We start from the raw sequence: 26,995 nt of genomic DNA on the forward strand, positions 1-26,995 counted from the left end.
ACATTGACTAGCATCTTCCTATTAAAGTCATCTGTGTTACATTTGATTTCAAGAGCCAGGTAAGGGGCAGACATTCCTGATGAACAGCCCAACAGACCTTGGAATAAATTGTCCCCCAAATATATGATTACTTACCTTTAGATCAGGCCATGCTCATCAGCCTCTAATAGGTTTGAGGGACTCCCAGTCTTAATTTCCTATGTGAACCTGTAATTGTCCGCAGAGGTCAATTTCAGTGGATGCCTCATATAAATTAGAATTACAGATAATGATGCCTGTTCACTTGATCAACTGAAATGACCAGCTGGGTTTAATGGGAGGAAAACGGAAAATCCCTGTGAAGTTGGAATAGCTTCAAAGGTGATGGAATGTAATTATGTTTCTGAAAAGTTTCTTCTCCAAAGGTGACTGGCCATTGTGCTGGTGGGCACCCAGGCCAGCGTGTTATGAAGGTGGAAATGGCATTTAGAGCCACTGACCACATCCAAAGGCATAAGTCAAGAGTTCGCTTTCTGCTAAGGTGCTGGGGGAAGCAGAATTTCTTTTCTGTTCTTATTTTAATCATTTCATTCACAGGTGGAGAGGTGCTTTGAGGGACATGCGTAATTGACTCCCAAGAGGCAAATTCTAATTTAGATTGCTGCAAAAGCGTTTTCTCTTTATAACCATAAACCATTTTCTTGGATGTGTTATAATTATCCTTAGGGTAATATAGTTTGAGGTATGAAAGAACCTTGATATCACCTTTATTGATAATCCCTTTATTTTACAGATGGAGAAACTGAAGGTCCAGAGAAGTAAACTGACTGGATCAAGGTCATAAAGCTAGAAAGAAAACGCTGAACTAGAATTCAACAGATGAGAAGATGAAACTAAAACTAACTCTCAGGCCAGGGTTTTCCACTTAGGAGAAGCTGTAGACTCGTCTGGGGAGGGAAAAAAGATGCTCTCCGTGAAAATTGCCATTTAAGAAAACTTAAGTTCTACAGTGTGATAGACGTGCTAGCAAGCAAAAAAGGCAGAGGTGGGTAGTTGAGAGACAGAGCAAGGGGACCAGTAGCCCACAGAGCCATTACCAGTCCCTCTAGCTGACAGCGGGCTCTGCCTACGTGTCTGTGTGTGCCGGGGGGCAGTTTTACATACCTGGCGTGACTGCACAGACTCAGACTGCACCTGCCTGGGCTTGATTCTTGTCTCTGCTACCTTTGAGCTCTGTGACCTTTGGCAAGTTGCTTAAGCTGTCTGTGCCTCAGTCCCTCATCTGTATAAAAGGATGATAATGTCAGTACTTCCTGTTGTGAGGATTAAAAACCTTACTGCACCACCTTACTGTAACAGATTAAATGAGGATTAAATACACTGATACACGTAAAAAGCTCAGCACATATTAAGTGCTATGCTAGTGTCTCCTGCTTCTTCCCTATTCACCCTCCCAGAAAAACTTTCAGAATATGGACATAAGTTATATTTATTAATAGTGTACTGAGCTACTTTGTCTAAGATAAATACCCAAGGACTACTGGATTCAGAAAGTCATTGATAAAACCTCTTTATATGTTTAATGGATTAACTTTTCAATATGTATTATTAGAACTTAAAGGGGTTTTTTTAAATAAACTACAGGAATTTTTTAATTAAAAAATTCAGTGACATCCATAGTTGCATATAACAATGATAGAAATTCCATTAGCAAAACAATAAAGCGCCTGTGTTGCAAAAATTAAAGATGGGTTTTCTCGGTGGGGAAATCAGTGCCGAGTGACTCCCGCAGCCGCCGGGAGCACAGGAGCCGTTCAGGGATGCTGCGCTTTCTTTCGCCACAGCAGGGGCTCTTGGGCAACTCCAACACTGTTTCCGTAGAACTTAACGTTGTCAAAGCTACCACTAACGTTTTTCTTAGAGAAAACCTCCACAAAATCCACAATGCAGATCTTCTAGTACTTAAGGCCATTTCAGATGTGCCTGAAATGGGGACCATGTGTGGGTTAGCTGCGTTGTTTTTCTTTCATTCTTTGAGTTAAATTCAATGGAAATGTTAAGGGAAAAAAGTCAGTTACCTAGTCCCTCATTTTTTTAATTAGGTAATTTTAGCAATCATGCAGAAAAACAATTTTTAAATGCTGTCGGGAAGAACTTTTGCGGAACTTGTTGCTGGTTTAAGACATTGGAAGGTCGTGATAAGCTGCGTATCTTCCAGTCACATGATGGTAAATCTGTGGGGAAAGCAGAGTTTAGCCAATCATTAATTATTACGTTATTATACACATCAATTCATAATTACACTCTTACATAATTAATTTTAGTTAACATTTTATTATAACGCCCCACTATTACGTGCTTCAGCAGAATCTCCATCCAACCTCCTTGAGGTGGAGCTTGGCTTGGAAGAAAACAGAGGTTGGATATGATGAGATCATATGAGGTCAGTCAGATGAGTTTCCATCTCCGATTCCCACACCCCAATAAGTGACTTTTTATTTCTTTCTCAAAAATGCTTGTTGGTTTGTTCCCAGGCCCATGGGTGACTCCTCACCTGCCTCTCGATGTCGGCAAGCAAAGTACTGGCCCCTATCCGAAAGAGCTCAGGCTTCAGCCATTCATCCCCCAGCTCCTCCTTTATGAGAGAGAGCCATGCAAGGGAGTCCTTGGCACTGCGGATGCCTCCTGCTGGTTTAAAGCCCACCTGAAAGGGGAGGTGGGGAGGAAAACCATGCATACTGTTAAGCGGTTGCTTTAAAAAATGGTCCGGCATTAACACAGGGTCTCCAATCTCTCTCTCTCTTTTCTAAAAATCTATTTCACTTCACCCAGCAAAAGAGCTCAGATCACTCCCATGCACGCCCATTTGCACTACAACATGACTTTTCCAAGATTAATCAGAGGACTGTCACTGCTTCTGAGGAGACACTAATGAGAGTTAATAACCCTCATTAACATTTCACTTATTGGAAAGTCATAACCCTCAACCATCTAGGCTAGAGCTGTGAGCCTGGGATCAACAAGAGTGGTGTCAATAAACAGGACAACAGATACCACAAAAGCCCACTCATTCTGCATTTCTACAGGGAGGCCAGTAGATATGCACACCTTTTAGCCTTTCATCCTGAGCTGCGAAAGATACATACGTAGATTTAAAACAAGAGGAAACAAAATTACAGTTACCAGTGGGGAAGAGGGTGGGAAGGGATAAATTGGGAGTTCAACATTTGCAGATACTGGGGGAGAGAGTATACAGTGGTATAGTGGTGCAGTGCATGCCTAGCATGCATGAGGTCCTGGGTTCAATCCCTGTTCCCTCCACCAAAAGTAATAAATAAATAGATAAACCTAATTAACTTCCCCCTCCAAAAAAAAAAAAAAAAAAGGTTTGCAGATACTACTGTTATATATAAAATAGACAAATAACAAGTTTCTACTGTATAGCACAGGGAACTATATTCAAAATCTTGTAGTAACCTATAATGGAAAAGAATACGAAGTGGAATTTATGTATGTATATGTATGATTGAAACATTATGCTGTACACCAGAAACTGACACAACATTGTAAATGGACTATACTTCAATTTTTAAAAATGGGGAAAAAAAAAAAAAGAAGTAAAACAAGAGGAGAGAATCAGTGAGGTCACACTAACTAAAGTAACAGCAATCAGCAAGGAGAGGTGACAGTTATTTTAATCAGCTGAACCGCAGGGACTTTTTTTCTGTGTTGTAAGTAGACAGAGTTACATAAAGCAGCCAGACCAGTTCAATAAGCACAGGAGAGAAAGACACGTCACGCTCCAGTCGTCTCTGAAGGTGACCACAAAGCAGCGCAATTCAGCCAATATCTGATGTTCACAAATGATGTCCCTGAGCCCATTAGAGAAGGATAAATGTGTTCTATAATAAAACCTGCTTTTCTGGATATACTTGTCTCCAGAACTTGACTATCGGGTAGAGAAAACACTCAAAGCCCAAGTACGAAAGCTCATGCATTCGGCCACTCAAGAGTCGGGCTGCTGTGACAGGCAGCACCAGCTGCTAACAGAATGCCAGAGAAGGGTAAGTCAACGGTCCCCTCATCAACCAGTTAAACATTAATAAACCTCAATTAAATAGAGTTGGGAGACCAGAAGGGGGAGTTAGACTTACACTCCCGGGATAACAGAGTCCAACAGGAAGAAGGAAGACATCTCTTTCCTGGCAAGGACTCAGCCAACGAAAAGCCACAGACGCGGTTTACCATACCCTCCCATCTTCCTTTTCCTCTCCAGGAAAATATTCTACTTCCTCTGCCCTGCGAGGGACTTGCACGTGGTTTGTCATGGTCTCAAGACCCACAGCTGCAGGTCTCTGCTGATCCTGAGGAAACCCATCTTTGCCAGAGAAATATCTGGCCATCTACTTACTTTAGGTCAACAAACCCGAGCTAGATACCCCTGGTTAATCTGGACTTGGCCAGCTTTCTCATCGCACCACACCCGATGGTGAACGGGAGTCCCACCAATCCCACCCCTGGACTCCTCTGTCTCCCACACGCACGCTTCCCTCTCTGCGCTTGCTTCCACTGTTTTGGTTTGGACCCCCGTCAGTCCTACGTGGAACACTGGGAGAAGCCTCGTAACTGGTTTCCCAGCCTCGGTTACAGATCACACAGCGAAGCAGCAGCCGTGCAGAGATCTAACCACGTCTGCCTATTAGCCTGCAGCCCAAGTGACCATGTAAGAGTGAGGGGAGGTAGGGAGAGCAGGGGAGATAAGTGGAGTGAGGTTATTGATTGAGATGAGGCAAAAAAAAAAAAAAAAAGTCAATTAGCTGATATTAGCATACATGTTAATCATAGGAGCATAGTCAATTAGGCAGTGCTGCACATAGATTTTTCTATACAATTCAGTTGGGTCAGCAAGTCCGTTAGGCGATGTTTCAAAAGAGTGGTTCTAGCATAAGTTTATCCTCTTATTTTTTTATGGGAGAGAATATAGAAAACATAAATCTGCAATGAAATCAGTTATAAAATATCAAACCTCTGCTTCTAGGGAGTGACACTAATCATCGTCTGGAAGGCGGCCCATCACATTTCAAAACACCCCTTGAATCAACGATGTAGAAGCTTTACAGTCTACAGGCTGCCTGGGCAGCTTGTCAACAACCCGAAAAAATGTCCCTGATTTGCAGATACACACACAGGTCCTCTCTGTGTAAAATCAAACGCGATTAAGATGAATATGAGTTGACCTGTACCTGTCTGTTTCTCAGTAAAACCAGAATGAACTTTGTTTACTAGCTGAGGAAAGGGACAATATAATTAAAGAGAGAATAATGAAATACAGCAGAATGTTCTTCCTTCTCTACTCTGGTCTAGAACATTGAACATTTAAAACTTTTATTGAAAGTCTTTGTTCTTCTGGGAAGGGACTTGTTCACTTTTGCGTCCCTAGCATTTAATATAGGTTAACATAGCACACAGGTAACAACTCACTGACTGTTCGTTGAAAACAAAACAGGACTGACTCCCCCACGGAAAGTTTTAGTCCTGACTACTGAGCTTATGAAACGTACAGATGCCTGAGGGTTATCCCTGACCCAGGAGTGAGGGGTGAGGATCCAGGACTCAGGGGTGAGGACCCAGGCATCTATAAATATAAGAGGCTTCACTCTCTCTGGATGTTCTTTGACTGAGAATAAGACCCACCAGTCTGGTGAGTGGTGATGATCTTATTTGAGGGGCCCAAAGCTAGAGTTCTCATTTTTATAGCTTTTCTTACATTTTTTTTTTTTTCTTTTTAAATTCAGGTCACTGAAGAAAGGCTATCAGGTAGAGGTTACTCAAGTTGGGTCAGCTTTCCTATGTAGGTCACAGTAGATCTTTATCTCATCTGTACTCTTTTAAGATATGAAGGTATTCTGAAGGAGAAAATTCTGGAAGGAGTTCGTTTCCTCTCTAGCCCAGGTGCATTCTAAAAAAGGTCTCTGATTCCAAAGTAAACTGAAATACAGTCATATATAAAGTCATCACAACCAGTTGGCAAAGGATTAAGGTTCTTTTTTGGGTTTCCATTCAGCAGAAATCAAGAGATTGGTTTTAAAAGATGCCTTCTCAGGAAGTGAAAGTCTCATTTAAAAAAAAAATTACCTTTCTCTCCAATAATGTAAAAAAAAAAAAAAAAATCCTTTGAGATAATTTGCAGCTAAACAAGCAACTTGAGGTGAAAAGGAAAATCCAAACTCATTTTAAGAAACACCTCATACGCATTTTTCCTTTTAAATTTGTATGTTGCAAAAAAAAAAAATATGTATTATTTTTCGAAAAGCTGACAAAAGCGAGCATACACCCTCCTCAGCTTAACAGTCTTCCAAAGAGCACATCCAACTGCCATAAAACGCAAAAATGGATATTTAATTCAAGAGCTATATAACGTCTAGCTACCTTTTCCCTGCTGTTTCACAGCATTTCATTATTTTGTTTAATAAGTTCATCTCCTCGAGAATTTTCTCTTCACCTCATATTATTAAAAGTAATAAGTTTTTCTGGACCGGGGGTTTCCCAACAGAAAAACCAATTTATGTGTGTCCTTCAATAATGACAGGAAAAGATTATTTCCCATTATATTGCATACTTTTCATATCACCACCACAGCTTATCATTCAATAAATGTTACTCTGCAATTCTTTCCATTCCTCAAGGAAGTTTAATTTCTGCATTAACCTGTTTTCGCCGGCCAACGCCTTTCCAGAAAGCCTCTGCATTGCAGCAGAATTAGTTCGTTAAAGAACCCATTTAGGAATCTCTTGTCAGTGATAAAATTGTCCTCGGTTAATAAAAGGACATAAAGTGAGTTTACATCTTGATCACACATACCGACTCCCACACTCTCACTCATTTTTTGTTAATCGCACAGTTTTTCCTCCACGAATGTATTCTTTTGTAATAAAAGGTAAATTTAACATTTATCTTAATAAAGGTAACTTGCTTACACCATCTGCGTGTAAAGACGGTTATCGTGGCTGTAACTAAGATTATAAATAACATTATCTTCACCCTGAAGAAAGATGTGCTGGCGACAACGTACCTTGTTTCCAGTTTTCCAGAAGAAGTCTCTAATGGCCCGTAGCATTACTATAGCTACTGGGAAGGTGGCATTCACTGATTCTTTTCCAGTAGACGTCTTAATAAAATCTGATCCTGAAACAAAAGGAAGAAAAACTCCATGTTAATGAAAAAAACTATTCTTCATACTTTTGAGTTGGCAGAAGAAATTAGTTGTGTAATAACTTTTTTTCCTGAGGAACGCAACTTCATTTTTTCATTAATTATTGGAAAAATAAAACTGACTCGTTCTTAAAATCATTCTGTCCATACTTTTTCCCCTCTTACTGTAAGATGAATTAAATTAGGCACCAAATGGATTCTCACTGACCCCTGGGGCTCCTGCCTCCATATTTCCGTATCACCAATTAAAATCAAGTTGGTTTATTTAATGCGTAGCTGAGATTAACAGAAACAATCTTATGCCCTGTGCTTAATATCATAAATCGTAACACTTTAAGGCAAAACTAGAGTGCCAACTCATTTTCCCCTCATTTTCTTATGTGTGATGGAAAGTACACAATACAGCTGTGTCCACACAAGGAGAATCACCATTAGCAGATATCTACTGCATTGTTTGGTAATGAAAGCTCCATCTTCCAACCAGATCGGGATTTTTATGAAAGACGCCATACATTTTCAACTTGCAAATATTTTATTTATTTTTATTTTTATTTTTTCTGTGTGTGAAAACTAGTTTTACGGAAGTACAGTCAATTACAATGTGTCAGTCTCTGGTGTACAGCACAATCTCCCAGTCATGCATATACATACATATATTCGTTTTCATGTATTTTTTTCCATTAAAGGTTATTACAAGATATTGAACATAGTTCCCTGTGCTATACAAAATAAACTTTAAAAAAATCTAATTTTTATATATAGCGGCTAACATTTGTAAATCTCAAACTCCCAAATTCATTTCCTCCCACCCCCTTTCCCTGGAAACCGTAAGATTGTTCACTATGTCTGCGAGTCTGTTTCTGTTTTGTAGATGAGTTCATAGTGCCCCCTTTTTTTTTTTTTTTTTTAGATTCACATATGAGTGACATCATATGGTATTTTTCTTTCTCTTTCTGGCTTATGAGAATAACATTACTAACAACTTACCTCAGTATGGTCTATTTGTTACAATTAATAAACCAGTATTGAAATATTACTATTAACTAAAATCTACACTTTATTTAGATTTCCTTAGTTTTACTTAGAATCCAGTTTCAACCAGGATACTATAATACATTTGTCATATCTCCATAGGCTCCTCTTGGCTGTGACAGTTTCTTAAACTTTCCTTATTTTGATGACCTTGACAACTGTAAAGTGTACTGGCCAGGTATTTTGTAAAATTTCCCCCAGTTGGAATTTGTCTAATGTTCTTCTCATCATTACACTGGGGTTACATGTTTTTGGGAAAGAAGACCATTGAGGAAAAGTGCCATTTTCACCACATCCATATCAAGGGTGCATACTATAAATATGACTTATAATTAAAGTTGCCCTTGAGCATGGGTGGAGGTGGTGTCTGCCAAATCACCCCTTTCTCCCTATTTTCCATACTGTACTCTTTGGAAAGAAGTCCTTATGTGTATCCCACATTTAACGAATGGGGAGATGCAACGTACCCCTTCAGGGAGGAGTAACTATACTTGTTATTTGGACTTATTGACATAAGAGATTTTTTGAGAGATTTTTCTCTTCTCCATTTATTTATTTATAATAATTTATTTATATCAAAGATATATATATATATATATATATATATATATATATATATATATATATATATATATTTCGCTTTCACATTCTTTGATTAGCATCACTAAATCACACAAGATCTCATACAGGATACACAAAATAGTAAAAGTGGAAATCACAGATACTCAGGTTGAAGCTGAAATGGAGACACCCAGCTTTTCACCCATACTTTCTTCTCCTACTTTCCTCCTGCGGGACTACAATGTGCATTTGCCATTAAGAATATTCAATTCTGCTTTGCAGAAAACCAGAAAACAAGATGGGATGAATGAAATTCACAAGAAATATTAAGTAGAGATACTGAGCAAGCAATTGATTTCGGAGACATAGGTAAAACTCATGTGTTAAAATCAGATAGAGAAGTTCACTGTGATTGTTTCCTTTTACTTTTCTCTGGCTTTTTCTAAAATTTTCTATTTGTCTTTGGCTTTCTTCAGCTTGAATATTACATATCTAGGTATAGTATCTTTTTCATTAGTTCGTTTTCCAGTATTTATTGTGCTAAGTGTTCTCTGAGCTTCCTGGACCTGCAGTTTGGTGTCTGTCATTAATTATGAAAAATTCTTGGCCATTATTACTTCAAATACGTTGTCTGCTCAATTTTCTCTTCCTTTCTTCATGTATTCCAATTACACATGAGTTACACCTTTTGAAATTATTTCACAGTTTCTGGATATTATATTCTGTTTTTTTCATTCTTTTTTCTCTTTAAATTTCAGCTTAGGAGGTTTCTTTTGACCTATCTTCATGGTCACAGATTCTTTCCACAGCCCTATCTGATCTACTGATAAGGTACTCTTCATTTCTATTTCAGTGGTTTTGATTTCTGGCATTTCCTTTAGAATATTTATTAAGATTTCCATCTCTCTGTATATATTACCTATCGCTCCTTCATGCTGTCTACCTTTTCTATTAAAATCATTAACATATTAGTCAGAATTACCTTAAATTTCTCTTTTTTAGAAATTCTAACATATCTGTCATATCTGACTCTTGTTCTGATGTGTGTCTGTCTGTACACTGCATTTTTCCTGCTTTTTATTATCTCTTGTAATTTTCTCTTGAATGTCAGCTGTGACGTATCAGGCAATAGGAACTGAGGTAAACAGGACTTTGCTGAGATTTTATGTTAACCTGGCTAGATGCTGGGCTGTGCTTCATGCTGGTTGTAGCCACAGGTATCGGAGTCTTCAAATCCTATAATATCCTTGTTTTTGTCTCCCATGTTTACTTCAGGCCTCCTAAGTCTTTCTCCTCAGACAGAGTGTCTGTCTTTTAGCTCTGTCAGCTGTAATCCACTGGATTACTGGACCCCAGCTGGTGTGATGATAATGCATGGGGAGAGGAGGCACTTCAACAATCTTACTATTAAATTTCAGTCTTTAAGTGGGCCTGTGTCCCTGGGCTGTAACCTTCACAAGTGTGTTCTGCCTTTTCTTCCTCACTCTGTGGAGGCAGAAGACTAGTGTGAAACGCCCTCCCAGGTGGGATAAGGCTCTAACAAAGTCTCTGCCCTGGAAGGTGGGCCTTTGTTAAGGAAAACGCTCTGGGCATATTTCACAATGATTATCTTCCTCTTTGCCTTCCCGAGCCAATGGGATGTTTCTTGGCTCTTCACTGTGAGAACTTGGGGTTCCTGGAGATAAAACCCACAAAAGTGTGGGGGTCACACACAGCCTCCAACACTTGTTCAAAATTACCATTTAAGTGTTCCTACCAGCTTATGGCTCTAGCAGGTAAGCAGATCTTCATTGCGACTTCAGGATATGCCTGTCTCTGCAGATTTCAAGGTGGTAGTTTGCCTCGTGACCTAAGTTCTTTAATGGGTCCAAGAAAAGACCCTGATTTTCAATTTGAATTATTCAGCTTTTTCTTGCTCTAAGTACAGATATGATAGCTTCCAAGCTCATCATATGTCAAAGCACCAGAAGTCCTTAAATTTTAAGGCAAGCCTTTATTGTCTAGAAATCATGTATGGAGATATAAATTATATACAGTATGTAAGGTAGTTACGGATCTAGGCCAAGTAAGTATTATCGCCAACAAGAACTGGAAAGGCTCAGAGAGATTTAGTTGAGCTGAAACAGGGGAAGGCTTCATCGAACAGGTGGAATTTGGGAGAGACCCTGAAGAAGAGATAAAATGGAAAGATGAGAGGGCAAGTAGATGAACACCAACATTAGGAAAAAACACCAAAAGCGCAGCAAGTGTAAGACACATCCCAACAGTAATAAATGGACCCATCTCTGTGAAGGAGAGGGAGCACAGGGGTGGGGAGTGGTGATATTGAGGGTGTATGTGCCAGTGTGTGTTTTAGGACCTGTGACTGCAAAAATCCTTTAGGACAGAGGAGGCCTGATCACCTGAAATCAGTGCTTACAATGCTAAGTTTGGTGTGTTGGATAGGTTGAGGGGAAACAACTGAGAGTTAGAGACCACATGAGAGACTCAAAGAGCAGGCAGGTGGACACCACTGGCTACTTCTTGAAATCCAGGAAAGAGGCCTCGCTTTAATTACACACAGGACTTTTGAAAGTATACCAGTATTTTACAAGTGTCAAAAGAACAATGGATTTTCCAGCGGGACTAAGTAGGCACACATTTTGTTTTACTTATTTTAATATTGCTCCCCTTGCCCTTCTGCTAAAACAAAATTACCTTAGAGAAATAAATGCTAGACTTTGAATTAGGAACACCACAGCGCACCACAGAGTCTCCTCAGAGCTCATGTGAAACCGACATTAACCAAGCTCACCTCTGCTCAGCTTGGGGGAAAAAACCTTATGTGACAATATCACACAATTAAAATAGCTATCCATATAAATATTCTTTCATCAGTGCCCACAATTTCAACGAAATAACTAAACTAGGAGATGAAAGGCCAGAAAAGTCAAAAGTAGCACATGAAATAGACTAGTATTCAAATGTGATTAGTTGAAATTAAAATGAGTAATAAATTTATAGTATTATATTAAGTTGTATTTTTTTTTATTTTCCTAATTTGAAATCTCTAGCACAAGACTTTCCGTGGTCTAAAGCAACTCAAAGCTTTTCTAAGGCCTATAATTACAAGTCTCCATGGTACAGTTTCATTAAAAACTTTCATTAAACAACAGCTGCCCTTGTATATGGTCTTCTAATCAATTTGGTCAAACAGAATGACTTCTAATCAGCTGTTGATAAAAATAGAAGATGAAATTTTAATTCTAATAGATTAACCACAAACTCAAGACAGTCTTCAAAATCCATCTAGTTCTATTCTCCAGTGGATTTAATGACTATTCAGCAACTCATTACTAAATAGAACAAGATGAACATTTTCCAGTTCATTAAAGAAATGTACTATGTATTTTTGCATTGTCCTCATGATTCGTTACAGGGAGTCTTAATTACAAGATAATGGATAATGGTTATTAAATGCAGACTGCAGTAATGAAGCTCTATTCATTTGCAAACCTCAGAGACTGCAAAGAGAGGAAAATAAAATTACTAGCTTCAAAAGATTAACGGATCAAATTATTATTCAATTTTGAAAATCTCATTCAGACTTCATAGAAACAAGAAGAGATTAAAAACTAGCATTAAGACCAAAGTAGTACATTAAAAAAAAATAATATCTTAAGGCTATTACTGCATAATAAGCTTCAGATGTGATTATTAGAAAAACATATAGCTAACAATGGGAAAACATACATTTTTATTTCCTGAACAAATCTTATTTATGAGATAGGAAGTTACTAGTAGGATCTTAAAGAAAGTCTTGGTGAGCATGGAAGATATATGCTACCATGCTACAAAAGAACAGCTCAACAGAAGGTGTTATTAACATTTTATACCTCCCTAATGAAAAATAGGATTTAAAATCAACTGCTGCTTGAGAAAGCTTGTCATTAAGTGGAATTCACGCCAACCCTATAATAAGAGCTTCTGGGCACATTATTCATTAGTACCATGTTTTCTATCGCTCTGTAAGAAATTACTGATTAAAGTTAGCAAGAGAGTTTTGTATGGTAATTCTGACACTAATTTATATTTGCAATCTGCAGTGGGACACTTTAAAAAATATACTGTACAAAAATATGAAGCCCAAAATCAAAACCATATTCCTAGATATTGTATAATAACTCGGGGTGAGGTATAAAGATCAGCGCACGGTAGAAGATCCGGCCAGAGTAAGGATGGAAGCAGAAGGCTCCTGTGAAGGTATCAATATGGTGCGCATACTTAGCCCGGAGACAATTACACCACAAAGCCATCCTTACATGATCCAGGGATACTGGCTAACCTTGTGAAAAGTGGGGGAAATGCTTCCTAAAACAGAAAGGAAAGCCCAAGAAGGAAAGAAAAAAAAAGAAAAACACCAGCTCTCTCAGTTCTTTCCTTCAACTGGAATCGTGAGCCCTGGAAACACTTCTCGTGTGGTCCAGTCCATCACGTGAAAAAGGCAACAGAGCATCATAATTCAGCAGTAAGGCATGTTCAAGCAGAAGGGCAATCACAAAGCAATCACAATCTCAGAGTTAGAACATATCTCTGCTACCCCGAAGGCAAGATTAGCTCACGATAACCACATTGCTTGCAGTAGCCTTTCCCTCCATTAAAAAAAAAAAAAATTGTGCCCATTTAAAACAATGCAGAACAGGATGATTCAAATGAAATGCAAGGTGGGAACTCTGAGTACATAATCCTTGGTAATTGCCAGTAATGTCCCAGGGAGAATATTCTAAACAATTAAGCTGACCATACAAAGAGATGCGTTAGAATCGCTTGACACAAACAAGGGTCCTTGAGTTACGTCTAAACTTACGTTATTTGACGTGACTTTCAGAATTCTCATAATGTTAGAGATGAGTTACCAACCAGTGCAAAGAACACCTATTTTATAGCAGACTTAAACTGCTTAATTTTTCAGATTTTGAAAATAACATCTATTTTATAGTAGATTTAAATTAATTTGTCAAATAACTCTAGTTTTTGGTTTTTGTTTGTTTGTTTGTTTTTACCAATTTGATACAATGACTATTTAAGTCAAATGTTGACAAGGCCATATTGCCAGCCTTTTGGGCCAAGAGTCCAACTGGGAAACGACAGAATGCCTCCTAAATGGAGCTCTAAACCTTCTCCAACGTTTACTACGGTGTTAATGCTCCTGAGAATGTGTCCACAGAAAGTGAACAGCTCAGAGATGGGCGCCCCCAGATCATGCTGTAACGTCCTAGTTCTCACCGCTCTCCTTCCTTCTCCCTCTTAGTAAAGTTACCAAGGAAGCAGAGTTAAAGGCAGGAGCCCTAGAAGATCTGCAGTTAAAACCAAAGATTGTGAAATTAGATGGTGGGAATAGTCACACAACTTTGCGAATATACTGAAAACCCCTGAACTGCACCCTTTCAAGGTGAATTCTTTCTTACAGGAATTACATCTCAATTTAAAACAAAAGGAAGTGTGGTTCATGAGGGAGAAAGGGGTTGGAAAAGGAACTAGTACAACTAAGTCTAAATAAAAGGATCAATTCGCTGACAGATTAAGCACATAGAATCATCCGCCCCTCACCCCTTTCCTGAACTCATGTCCTACGGCTGCTCTGTCATCTGTCCAAGTGGTTTCCCACCAGCTCCCACGTGTGACACCCATAATCCAGACCTCCCCTCTCATCGTCATTAAGGATTACAGGGTAACTCTTAGCTATGGGTAAGATATGGTTACCCACTGATAATGCTTCACTCTATGCATAAGGTTAATCAGATGAATGACATTCATATTCAAGCACTAAACAACCTACAGCACTACGTTTGAAGAAAAATAAACACTTCAACGCATTTATCATTATAGTTCCTTAACAGTTCCTCTTAAAAACATTTTTAAGAATGGCACCAACACTGAGAATTTCATGCTGGCCAAAGAGAGAATTCTGGTTAAAAGGTCTTTAAGGACCAGAGCAATGATGGTCACTGGGGTCACTGACTTTACTCTGTGCACAGTCTAGGACTGCTCTGTCCAATATGGTGGTCACTCACCAATGCGGCTGCTGAGCACCTGAAAAGTGGTTAAGTCCAAACTGGGATGGGCCACAAGTGTAAAATACACATGGGGTTTTGAAGACTTACTATAAAAAACAGAATGTAAAATATCTCACTCATCATTTTCAAATTGATTATGTGCTGAAATGATATAGTGTGGATTTATTGGGTTAAATAAAATGTCTTTATAATTACTTTCACCTGTCTCTTTTTACTTTTTTAATGTGGCTATTAAAATGTATTTAAGTTATTTATCTCCATTAGGCAGCACCAGTCTAGGGCTTCAGTGAGATGCCAAAATTTGTAATCACCTTGCATAGGCTACAATTTGATATCCTTTTAAACTAATATCCTTTACATGTTGCTTTAAATTCATTTGGAACAACAAAAAAGGCTTAATTCTGCTTAAAAGTAGAATAAGAAGATTCCTGGTGATAGCACTTAACTATATTCTCTCTTGTCCAAAAACTTTGGCTCTGCCCCTTCCAATTTGAATACTTCACTCAGCCAAACAAAAGCTCTGTAATTAACTGGACCCACCCGTCTTAGGAAAGCAAAGATCCCTTTGGAGAACAAAAGAGCATGTCCATAGGAATGTCTTACGCCCAATCCAAATTATGTATTATAGAGAAATTCTAGCAAATGCAAGTTTCCCTGTCTTGAATGTTTCCAGTGGTTTCAATGCCTCTTCTGGATTAGCAACCCAGGAAACTGGCCAGCTGACTAGTCCCTTAATCCTGTCTGGAATTGGCCTTACTTTTAGTTTTCAAACATGTGGGAGTAACTCTAAAACTACACTTATAAATGCATGACTGTGTATGACTTGTGCTCACAGCTCTGTGCTCAACCCAACCATCCTACCCAACCCCTTCAACTAGTATTTACTGAACACCTACTATGTGCTAGGGGTGGTATAAAAACTCAGGACACGGCAGAGTACAAGACAAAGCTTTCATTTATGGGACTCTGTACCAACAGATGTAAAATGACTTAGTTACATAAGTTACATTTGTTTTCTCTTTCTCTTGGTCTGGCTACCTAAAAAAAAAATTGTATCTTTTCTCCATCACATTACCCTCTGTTTTTCAGAGAGCTGGTGGCATTGCTGAGAAGAAAAAAAATGAGATCCATGACATCAGGCCTGTAACCTATGATCAAAAGAAAATGCTAGAAATACACACGGGCATTGTCACTGGAGAGGTATAATAGTTTGGGATAAAACAGGAAAGTGTTTTATACTCAGTGTAAAATGAAAACATCCATCTATAAATCAAGTTACCAATGCCAAATGCCTCAAAATCAAAATGCTTTCCGTCTGGGCTCGCTCCTACAGCTGAACGTACTGATGTAGGGATTGCCTATGTGAAGCAAATGTTCTCTATTGACAGAGTAGTTTTAAAGTCATCTTATCTTAAAATGACACAACCGTATCTAACACGTTCTTTTTCCTTCGCATTTGCTGGGAGGGAAGAGGTAGATGGAACCTCAATACAAGGTAAAATGTGATTTGGTATCACTATATTCCGGCGAAGAAGAGAAAAATGAAGAAGCGTTTTAACAAAATAACAAGCTAGATATGCTTTAAGCAACTGAATTTCATTTTGATTGTGCTTTCTATTGTCACCGGCAAGTTTGGAATATATAGCATAGATTAACATTAAAAGTCAGGTGTGCTTGTGTGGGATCTATTAACTTGAGAGAAAATTACTCAAATTGAAGAAATAGCTGCTTAAAATGGATTTAGAAATACATTTTACCGAACAAAAGCCAGCTAGAAAATTAGGCTACTTTATCAGGATTAGAAAGTGCTATGAATTTTAAACACAAAGCTTTTAAAAACAATGCAGAACATATTTGAGATGATCATACCTCAATGTCATCATAAATCTTTTTTTTTTCCCCAACAACTGATGATAAGTGTGTAGAGTGACTTTTTACAGTGACCTGTCTTTCATAAAAGAAGTTGTGTTAATTTTTCTGTGGGCTATTTTATCTCTCAGTGATTGTTTCACGGTACCTGGAGACTCGCACGCTTCCCACGAGCAGATCTACAGCTGGGTGAACCTTGAAAAGCTCAGAATGGAAAGGATTTACCACGTGGCGCTCTCGGGCTGGCCACCTGGGTTACTGCAGGTACCACTTACCAACCACTCAACAAAGACAATGCCGCCTCTGTCTCCCTGTTTACAAATCAGTTTCAGGTTAAAATTCTGTCTCTATTTTTCAACTTAGTCGCACCTTCATTTTTATCTTTATTCCTGTTCACTCTGTCACCAACAGAGACCTTGATTCCTTAACAAAACAGGGCTACGCTGGCAAAGGGAAAAAGAGACAGAACCCAGATAAATCCCATCTGTGGGTGAGGGTGTAATCAGAATGGGTCACCACAAACTTTGGCCAAGTCGTGGGCACCATCAGGACAGCAGGGTCAGTCACAAATTCCTGAAGACACATGAGGCGAGGAAAAAGAAGCTCGTGAACTGGGCAGGAAGAATGGTTCTGACTGACCTTGACTGTGAAAAAGGCTTGAGGTAACACAACGTGCCTGCGAGCCGGACACATTTTAAATGTTAACTAGAACTTACCCGGCATCTCGCTCGATGTCACAGTTCCCTTTTTCAAGGCACTGCTTTGCCAGTGCATAAATATATATACATATGGTCATATCCTGTACTTCCCTCATAGCAGAAGGGCTATGGGTTCCCTTTCTGAAACTCTTAAATAGAAACCGCATACAATTGTATGGTAATAATGTATATTTCAGACAAAGAGTTTTCACTGTACACTTAATACAGAGGTTTTATCTGTCTCTCACAGAACTTTCTATTACAAAACTAATAGGTTTGATTTAAGGCTATTCGTTTTTAGGAGATCCCCTCCCCCCAAAACAGAATTTCTTATATATATATATATATATTAGATCTTCACCCTCATTCCTAAAATTTTGATACATATGTAATGTTTTTAATACTACCTATATAATTGCCTTGAGTGTGGCATTTATTTCCTTCCCCCTAAAGCACATGTTATATCGTAGATACAATTTCTCCCAGGCATTTCAGCAGAGTTATTAAATGTCAAAATTCAAAGTGAATACATGGGTAACTTTAAAATGTGAAACCTCAGTGAAGAAAAAACTTCAGCTGTTACGTTGATTACCAAAAAACAGGAAATGGGATTCACGATAACCTATACAGTGAAAAGGCATTTAGGAAACTGGGTGAGAGACAGTTAACAGCGTCAACTTGTGCTGGAGATCCATTTACTTGTGCTTCTGTCACACATATCCTAAATTTATTCTTGAGAAAGAAGGTTCTCTGGGTTGACTGGGCCCAGGTTTTCATATTTAATACATGTAACTAAAGAGCACAAAAATTTCTAAGCCTGAGGAGCTAAAAAGTGTTGAAATATGGAATGAACAGATAAGATGGATTTGATGATGGCATTTTTCACTTCAAAACTTTCAGCCATCTCAGAGACTAGAATTTCCACTCTCCAGCATCTGAATTTAACCTAATAGTCCATTGTCCCCTTCTGCTACTCACCATAAAGTGCCGTGGACTCTAGCTAACTCTGATGATGACGGTATAACCACAACAATAGTAGCAGGAGGAGGTCTTTTTTTCCCTAAGAACTCACTAGGTGCTTGGCTTTACACATCTACTCTCATCTAATCTCCACAACTTGAAAGGCAGGTACTCTTCATATCTCCATTTACAAATGATGAAACCAAGGGTTATAGATACTGAAGAATCTGTTGAAGACAAGTTTTTAAGTCTCACGAATGGAATGTAACACAGCTTTGTCTAACTCAAAGTCTGGGCTTTTCACCACTACACATTTTGCCTCCTAAACCAGACTTATTACTGTTTTGCAGAAACACCCTCTACCTTTGTATTCTCAGTTCTTTCTCTCTGTCAAAATCCTACCTGGCCCAGTTCAACTGTTTCCTCCCATGTGAAGTGGTGCTGACATTGCTTTCTTCCTATTTTGAATGAAAATGTGATGGCTGGAGGTGTGGCAGCCATATTTCAACCATGAGGGAAATATCAAGAAAACAACAGAGGCATCTATCCTGACACTGGTGATAAACCAGCAGCAGTGGCTGGCTACACCTCCACATTTCTTGCTATATGAGAAAAATAATTCCTTATAGATTTGAACCATCATTGTCAAGTTCTGTGCTATTTCTAACTACACTCAGTCCCAACTGATGCAGTCCCCAAACTGTTTGCTTTCACTTTGCTGACCTAGAAGTTCAATGGGGCACTACACCTGTTAATGCTCCTTTCTCTGCAATCGCTCTCTGCAGCCAAGGATACAATGCATCAGCTCCTCTCGGCTCTGCCTGGCTGAGACCCCTAGGATCCCATCAGCTATGTCTATCCAGTCCCCTAACTCCCTAACTCCATCCACATTGGCAAATCACACGGAAGGACTCAGAGTCCAACTGAACAAAACATGGAAGGAAAAGTAGCAGGTGAACAGGGGTTTGAGAAAGCTGTTAGGAATTACTAGGAAAAGGCACAAGTGAAAAGTCACAGAACAGCAGAGATTTCTGTTGGAGAAGCCATCTGAGAAACTAGTGAATGAAGACTCTATACACCAATCTGAACAAGCTATGGAAGAAACGGAGAGCAAGGACCTGTTTCATCAACAAAGGGAAAATACAAGGAGCTCCAGCAAGAGTAAAACATGGTGGAAGGAACTAAAGTTCAAATCTTTAAAATCTAACTGGAGAAGCTACAGGGCCTGAAGAAGCTGAGAAATTTCACTGTGTGTCTGCCCCTCACTCCCCATCCCAGAGAACTGCATGCTCGCTCATCACCATCATACTGAACCACATTTAGCTGGCACTCTCATCATCGTCTACATGTAATAAATGTAAAACCTTTTAAATGCATTCAGTGCTAGGCACGTTTTACTAAAGCACAATCTCTCTCCTGAACATATTAAGGCCTTCAACGATTCTCCGGCTGCCTACCTGTATCAATACACGGGTTTTTATTTCATTAATTTCCTTTATAAACACTTATTCAGCATTTACCACGTGCTGGGCACTGTCCTAAGAGCTTTATAAATAACCTGACAAATCTTCAAAAACAAATTGGCTGCCTGACACTTCAAGCTTCAACTCAAGCAATCTTGCTGAGAAGTTGAGGGGGTTAACATGAGAAGACATATTTTTAGAGATCCTGTATCCAAGAGGGAATCTCGAGAAATCCTCGAAGGCAGCACAGCCTTCTGCTTCTGGCTCTAGGGAGCCTTCCTTGACCTGCTCTGTCCCCCAGCACAGGTATGCGGGATGACTGCCGGGTTCTAGGCTGTGCTCAGCAAGCAGTAATAAGCCTCCCTGACTGGAAACTGCTCCTTCCTGAGAGAGAAAGCAGCCATGTGTGTGAGGTGGCGCGGATAACGTGCTGGAGAGGATGGCCTGCCAGCAGGTGCAATCAGGGTGCAGCGCGCGTCTGCCGTTCACCGGGGAGTGGGACGTGGGGGGGGGGGGGTGGCTGAGAGTTCTGTCCCAAGCGGGTGGAGTTGGAGGAGCAGTGTATGGGGGGAGAGCAAGTTTCTTCCAGCAAGTTCTAAATCAGGGCTCTCCACTAACTCACTGGGGAAGCATGCACTGTGTTTTTCTGACTGTAGTCACAGTTTCAGTCAGTTTAACCAGGCAAATTTATATTAAATTTTTTCTGCTCTCGTCTTCTAAGCTTTTTATTTAGTAAGTGCATTAACGCAAAACAACCTGATTGGCAACAGTGCCTGCAGCCTAAAGAGAAAATTTCCTCTTTTCTTGAAGAATTTCTGATCTTGGCTGGATAAATGTCCTGACTTCTTTTCACTGGGAGGGCTGGACACACACACACACACACACAAACACACACACGCACATTTGGTGAGGAAGGGATGGGGGATATTCTGGGTTCAACTCAGTGGATTTTAAGTCAAGTATTTTCCAAAAGTCCACATGGAGTCCCTCTTCGTCTATCTACGAGTTTTGCACAAGGAATGTTACAGTTACTGAAACTGTTACTTCTTTCAAATGAATTTAAATTGTAATAGGCTTAAACTAAAAAGTGAAGATCTAACAGAGGCACTTCAGACATTAGACACAGGAAGGGGGAGAAGGGGCAGTTTAAAGAGATTGCAAGGAAGGCTTCCTAAAGCTGGACCACTCACTCCGGCATGCTTCCGCCCCTGTGGTTACGTGCTCACTGTAACCCTGTCTGCTGAGAAACGCACGGTCCCATGGGGCATAATCTTCTGTGTCCACAGGACCTGACAGAACCTAATACATATTCACTTCCTCTTTTCTTTGGTTCAATATTAATAATGATACGTGAGAAAAACTTTGCCACGCTTAAAAATAAGTTTTATATGGTGGGCTTAAACACACACACACACAACTGTTCTTCTTGTAACCTTGTAAGGTCTGTACTGAGCACATGTGTGCTGTGAATGGTTTACAGGGGTACCTGTGATGCAGTGTCCCCCAAAGTTGTCTGACCACCAGACCCCTCTGTCAGAGAAGTGTTCACTGAAATATTGTTTCACAGGATACAATTTAGAAATCATTGTTTTCGCTGAAAGTTGTCCCCAAACACACAGCCTTTCTTTATGCACCTGGTTGGGGGCAAGCTGGCCTCTAGAATAAGCCTTTCAATTCTGACATTCGCTTTCTAGAACTCCAGATCATCCAGTGGCACGTGCTGCTGAGTTCATCATGTTGGCTCTCAAATGAAAATGTGTTTTGAAGTAGACTGCATAAAAAAAAAGAAAACAATCTTTTAAACATCTTAACTGTCTTTTAGCTAAATTTAATATGAACTCTTGGGCAAGAAATCCTCAGCTGCTGTTTCTTCTCTTGTGTTGTTTATTTTTTAACATTTTCCTTTGTTTTGTTTTTGTTTGTTTATTTTTTGGGGGGGTAATTAGGTTTGTTTATTTATTTATTTTTGTTTTTAACAGAAGTACTGGGGACTGAACCCAGGACCTTGTGCATGCTAAGCACACACTCTACCACTGAGCTACACCCTTCCCCCTTTGTTTCATTTTTCATTAAATGTTGTTTCTCTGCTGCTTAGTCTTTATCTAGTTATTCAGACTCTGATTCCTAAAACATGTTCATAAACCCCATTAAATTATTAACAGGTTTCTAACCCCTTGCAGTAAGAAACACACACACACACACACACACACACACACACACACATACAGATGACCTTTATAAATCATTCCTACCCTTGATTTTAGAAACTCTCAAGGTGTCTCTAACTTAATTTACATCAGGATTTTCTTCAATTCTTAATGAAAACTTAATAACAAAATATATGTTAATTTTTGAAGAAAGTATGTAACAAAGAACCATTAAGTCATTCTTGCCATTGTACAGAGGATCTGTGTGCAAACGGCCTTCTGGTTTTTATAAAAGAGTACATAATTTAATAATTAAAAGTGATAACTATTACAAACTTAGGAAAATAGCCAGTCCTGTACTTTCTTATGTCAGAAACCACTGGGGTCCCCCTTTTCCTCATTAGCTCCATTTTTTTTCCCTTCAATGCATTAATAAAAATTGAGAATTGTTATCTAAAAGTAATCTTTTATTTAGGATTCCAGGAAGACTCATAAATCAAAGGAAAGAAACAAGCAGTTGGTGAGGCTGACAGGAAGCAGTAAAGGGTTCTCTTGGTTTTATTTTGTTTTCTGCAGTGGTTCCCTTTGCCTTATGTAAGGCATTATGTGTGCTTTTTTTTTCTGTCATCCATTTGTATTCTGAGTACTTGATTTTACATTCAGATTTAAGTGAACTGCACATATGAAACTGCTAGTTGACTACATAATAAACCTGTCCCATTTTTCTACCCTTAATTATTGAATTCAGCAGTTTAATACACAATTCACAAACCTGGAAATAGTTTGCATTCTTAAAGTTTGTAAATTCTTGGCTGGCTGGAAATCGAAACATATTTCATCAAACAAACAATACTTTACCTGGTAGTAAGTCCAAGGTCAGCCCAGAGAAGCAGGTTTTACTTTTACTGAACCTCATTCAGAGTTTGTAATCTTGCTATTATAAAGTGCCTGGTCACCATTAACCTACGTTTATTTGGTTGGACGTAGCTGGGGAACTAAGGAAAGGAATATTTTGTCTGCAAAGTCCACACTGGGATTTCCTTTCTAAGTTCCTAAAGCACCTGAATGCTCCACAAGTCTCCAGCCAAACACCTCCTCCCCTCTTTTCTGGCTCTGGGAAGGGGGAGACACAGCCCTCAGTGGTAACATTCTCCAGCTCGTTACCTCGTCCCCCTTGGAAGACTGTCCCTCTAATGCCATTTCCTCTCTTCCTGTCCTTCCCCCTGCATCTTCCCTCTCACTACCTACTAACACTGTTCTTACCATCCGACAGATATAAATTCAGGCAGACCCTCTGGAAATTGGCGGTGAGGGGGCAGGGTCTGGCAATCCCACATGGGTTTCGAATAATGTCCATCTTTAAGAGCATTAAAGACAACATCACACGACACTGTAAGACTGTGGCTTCCCAAGTGTCTGTCTCCCTCCTTTGCTTCTGAGCATGACTCTCCTTCCCATCTCTGTGTGAGCTGCTTCTCTGAGTCAACTGCTTGAATAAAAACCCTGGACCTTTCCAGGAGAGCCCTGAAGGAACAACCAAAGAAAACAGTAGTGGAGAGGGGTGGGTTCAACTGAGAAGTATATTCAATTCTAAGGGAGTCCCTGATCACATCGTGGGAGTCTGGCTGTTCAAAAGCAAAACAGGAAGAGAGACAGAGCATCAGCCATGCCTGGGTGGGAGGAAGGAGAAACTGAGAAACGTTCTTCAAAAACGGTTTCAGCAGAAAAATATACTTAATAACCACTCAATTTAGAAAATACCTTCTATAATGAAAGTGGCTCAAAGTAGTAGTCGTAAGCATTTTCACTTTATATTTTTGAAAGGCATTATAATAATGCAACTTGTGAGATGAGAACACTGGGAAAGGCAGAAGAAAATCCACTTTTTAACTAAGTTATCTCTTCTACCATTGTAGTCAGAAACCTCTGCCATGTGGGCACAACTGCAGGTAATGTTACGAACGCTGAGGTAATTTATATGCTTTTCCTTTTTATTAAAAAATAAACAGGAGGATTTTAATTATTCACTAGAATGTTAATACAAAACCAGTGTGATAGCGGCTAACATTCTACAAACAGCCTTTTGTGACATGAATGATCTAAATTCTTTCCAATTTCATTGACTATTCAGTGCCTTCCCCATTCTCCCTGCCCAATTTAGAAGCTTTGTGACAGAGGAAACTTAACTTTCGATGCCCCAGTTGATGATAAATTTTTTACAGAAAGCATACTATAACACTTGTTCTTGGGCCAGCATCACCCTGATAACTCAAGTAAAAGCATGAATTTCCTTCTCCTCCCCAATCACTGGAATAACTGTATGAGTTCTCTATTTCGCTTTACGTGCCTTCGCTTGCTAATGTTTCCTAAACAGAAAAACAGCCTCGCTTTCTTTTATCTTCATAGCCTTACTCGGATTTCCTTAAAAATTCCTTTCCTCCTTACAAGAGAACGGCCGAGGAGAAGCGGTGAGGCCACGGTGCATTCTGCAATGGGCCAACAACAGAGTGAACCGTGGCGGTCTTGTGAGCAGAAGCAGAGGCTTGGCTTTCCCAGCTGGGGAAAAGTCCTTGCTTCTCTGCAGTTCCCTATCCTGACGAATCCCAGCATTGAGAGTGGTTTTGTCCTCTCCCTCCCCGGCTCAGCGGACAGCCACCACCAAGTACCATAGGCTGCCCCCTCTCTGTCTCCCAGGCCGCCCACCCCTGCCCATCCCCACTGCACTGCCTCGGGCCAGCTCCTGGCCCTGGTCAGCCAGACTGTCCCGACAGCTCCTTAACGGGCCCCCTGTCCCCACCCTAAACACCCTGCCCCAAAGTCAGGTCCCTAACATGGGAATCTGACCATCACTTCACCACTGCAAAGAGTCCTCCGGGAGTAAGAGGAGTCTGGACTGAGGGGGCTCACTGATCTCCACTGCCCACGCCCGGCATACAGAGGAGGAATAGAGATGAATGAATCACTCAATCAGCCACACATTTCTCGGGCTAAAAACTCCCAACCCACAGACGGGAGCGCAGATTCTCCAGCGCGGCCGGGCTCCCGACCCGCCTCACCCTGCTCTCCACGTCCCACCGTCTTCCCATCACGAAGCGCTCTCCCAGGGCTCTGGGTCTAAAAAGCCCGAGTTTCTCTGCCCTCAAAGGCCCTTGCTCCACATCTGCTCTTAATGACTCCTCGACAAAGGCCACGTGAGTCCTGCGTAGGAAGGTGAGCCCTGTTCCCGCGGCTCCTGCATTTGGGAACAGAGCAAACCATAAATAAATCCTGTTTTTCACATCCTCACCAGACCATGTGATGCCAGCGTCTAAAGCGAAGGGGCTACGTCTTACTTATTTTTCTCTCCCCTTTCTCTCTTCTCCTTCTCCAAAGCCCCGAACAGCACCTGATAAACATGACATGTTCATCAAATTCTTACTGGATGAGCCTATTCAAGGGAGACAAACAACCCGAGGCATTCGGATGAGGGAAACTCCCAGCCCTTCTCTTCCGGACCAGCCTCCCTCCCTCTCGCCCAGCTCCTCCATCTTCACTGCCGTCCTGAGGCCCCCTCACTCCCTCATTTCCTCCCACTCCCTGCACAGTGTGGAACTGGGCGAAGTCCCCATTCAAATCCTAAACCTAAACACCCTGCAGATGGAAGGAGGAGAAGCCTCGATACTACTCTCAAGGCGGCAGGAGGATAAAAAATGTTCCTGGAGACCTGATTAGAAGTACAAATTCAAGTCCTCCCAGGAAAACACAGTCACGTGTTGGCTGGGATCTACAGAACTCGTGATGCAGGGCTAAACTGCAGTTATCCTTTGTGCTGAAATCCTGTTGGATGGCCATTTATGATCTTGTTTCTACCAGAATACAGGTTCCAAGTCTCAAACAAGCCATCTGTGAAGTCACTAATGACCAGGACAATCGATTTGTTCATTGTGGACTGCCTTTGCCAAAGGTTTTCCCCCAAGAATTTGAAATTTGCTCTCTGAATAATTCCCCAACTACCAGGGTGAGTGGAAAGAACTCTTGTCTTAACATCAGAAGATGCAGATTTTCCAGAAGAGGTTCTCATTCCTGCCGACACAGTAGACGGATTGGGAGAAGTTTTAAAAAAGTACTCATTCTCTTGGCTCCATTCAAGACCATGACAATCAGGATCCCCGGTGGTAGGATCTCCTCAACAGTTTATGGAGGAAGTGCTTCAGGAAATTCTAATGTGCAGCTGGGCTGAGAACCTCGTTCTAGACTGTGTTTTGACTTAACTGTCTTTGGGCAAATTCCTTGTGAGTCTGACCTTACTGGATCTTGGTTTTCTCACCTGTAAAATGAAAGCTTTGAGATGAACGAAGCTTCTTTATACTTAGGATAATCCTTTCCAGTTTCCAAACCATTTATAACTTTTCTGAGTTAACTTTCGAGTGTTCAGTTGGCCTATTTCTCTTGGCTTCTCTGACGATGTTCAAGTCAAGAAAAAACAGACAGGAATTAGCAAAGACCTTTTGGTGACTGAGACAGAAGGAGTTGCAGGCAAAATTCCAATTTGAAAAGTGTGTTTCCCACATACTTAACTAGTTCCTGGGAGCACAAACGTTACATATACAATCACTGAAATGTACAGATTTTTTTAAGGGCCATTAATGTTAAAAATTTTAAAAAGGAAAAGAAAAGAGAGAAGTTCCCATACTTGAACACTGCACTCCCTCAGATGCGTGGTTTCATCACTCTAACAATGACTTTTCTGCATATGCTTCCATTAGAGCACTGACTGGAGAATAAGGTGATTTCAATAAGGCCCCCTCACTCCTCAATTCTATTTTACTCAATAGCTTGCTGAGCGATTTAACACACAGGGTCCCTAATTTCTTTATTCTAGTGACAGCAATATAACCTTTGTCTTGCTCCCACCAATTTTTCTCTTAGGTAACGCATCTTTCAAAGTTTAAAAACAAATTTGTTTTTTCATTTATTGGGCTTATAAGGTAAACCTAGAAACCTGCGAATATTTTTTGAAAAGCAAATAAAGAAATATT

General features: G+C 40.1%; 1 protein-coding gene across 3 annotated transcripts in view; it reads right to left on the bottom strand.

Moving 5' to 3' along the window:
- Positions 1-281: 281 nt before the first annotated feature.
- Positions 282-26,995, bottom strand: part of DERA (deoxyribose-phosphate aldolase) — an 83,570-nt gene continuing 56,856 nt past the window's right edge. For 2 of the 3 annotated variants that reach the window (XM_032473298.1, XM_032473297.1), the window contains exons 7-9: positions 7,052-7,164; positions 2,534-2,683; positions 1,534-2,213 (exon numbers count right to left, since the gene is read on the bottom strand). In XM_032473298.1, the coding sequence (XP_032329189.1) occupies positions 2,157-2,213; positions 2,534-2,683; positions 7,052-7,164 (320 nt within the window). In that variant the 3' untranslated portion in view covers positions 1,534-2,156. Of the gene's footprint in view, positions 1,262-1,533; positions 2,214-2,533; positions 2,684-7,051; positions 7,165-26,995 lie in introns of those variants that run through there. The other variant, XR_004317232.1, reaches the window with a different exon arrangement.

The sequence above is a fragment of the Camelus ferus genome, chromosome 34, assembly GCF_009834535.1.
Source record: "Camelus ferus isolate YT-003-E chromosome 34, BCGSAC_Cfer_1.0, whole genome shotgun sequence".
NCBI lineage: Eukaryota > Metazoa > Chordata > Mammalia > Artiodactyla > Camelidae > Camelus > Camelus ferus.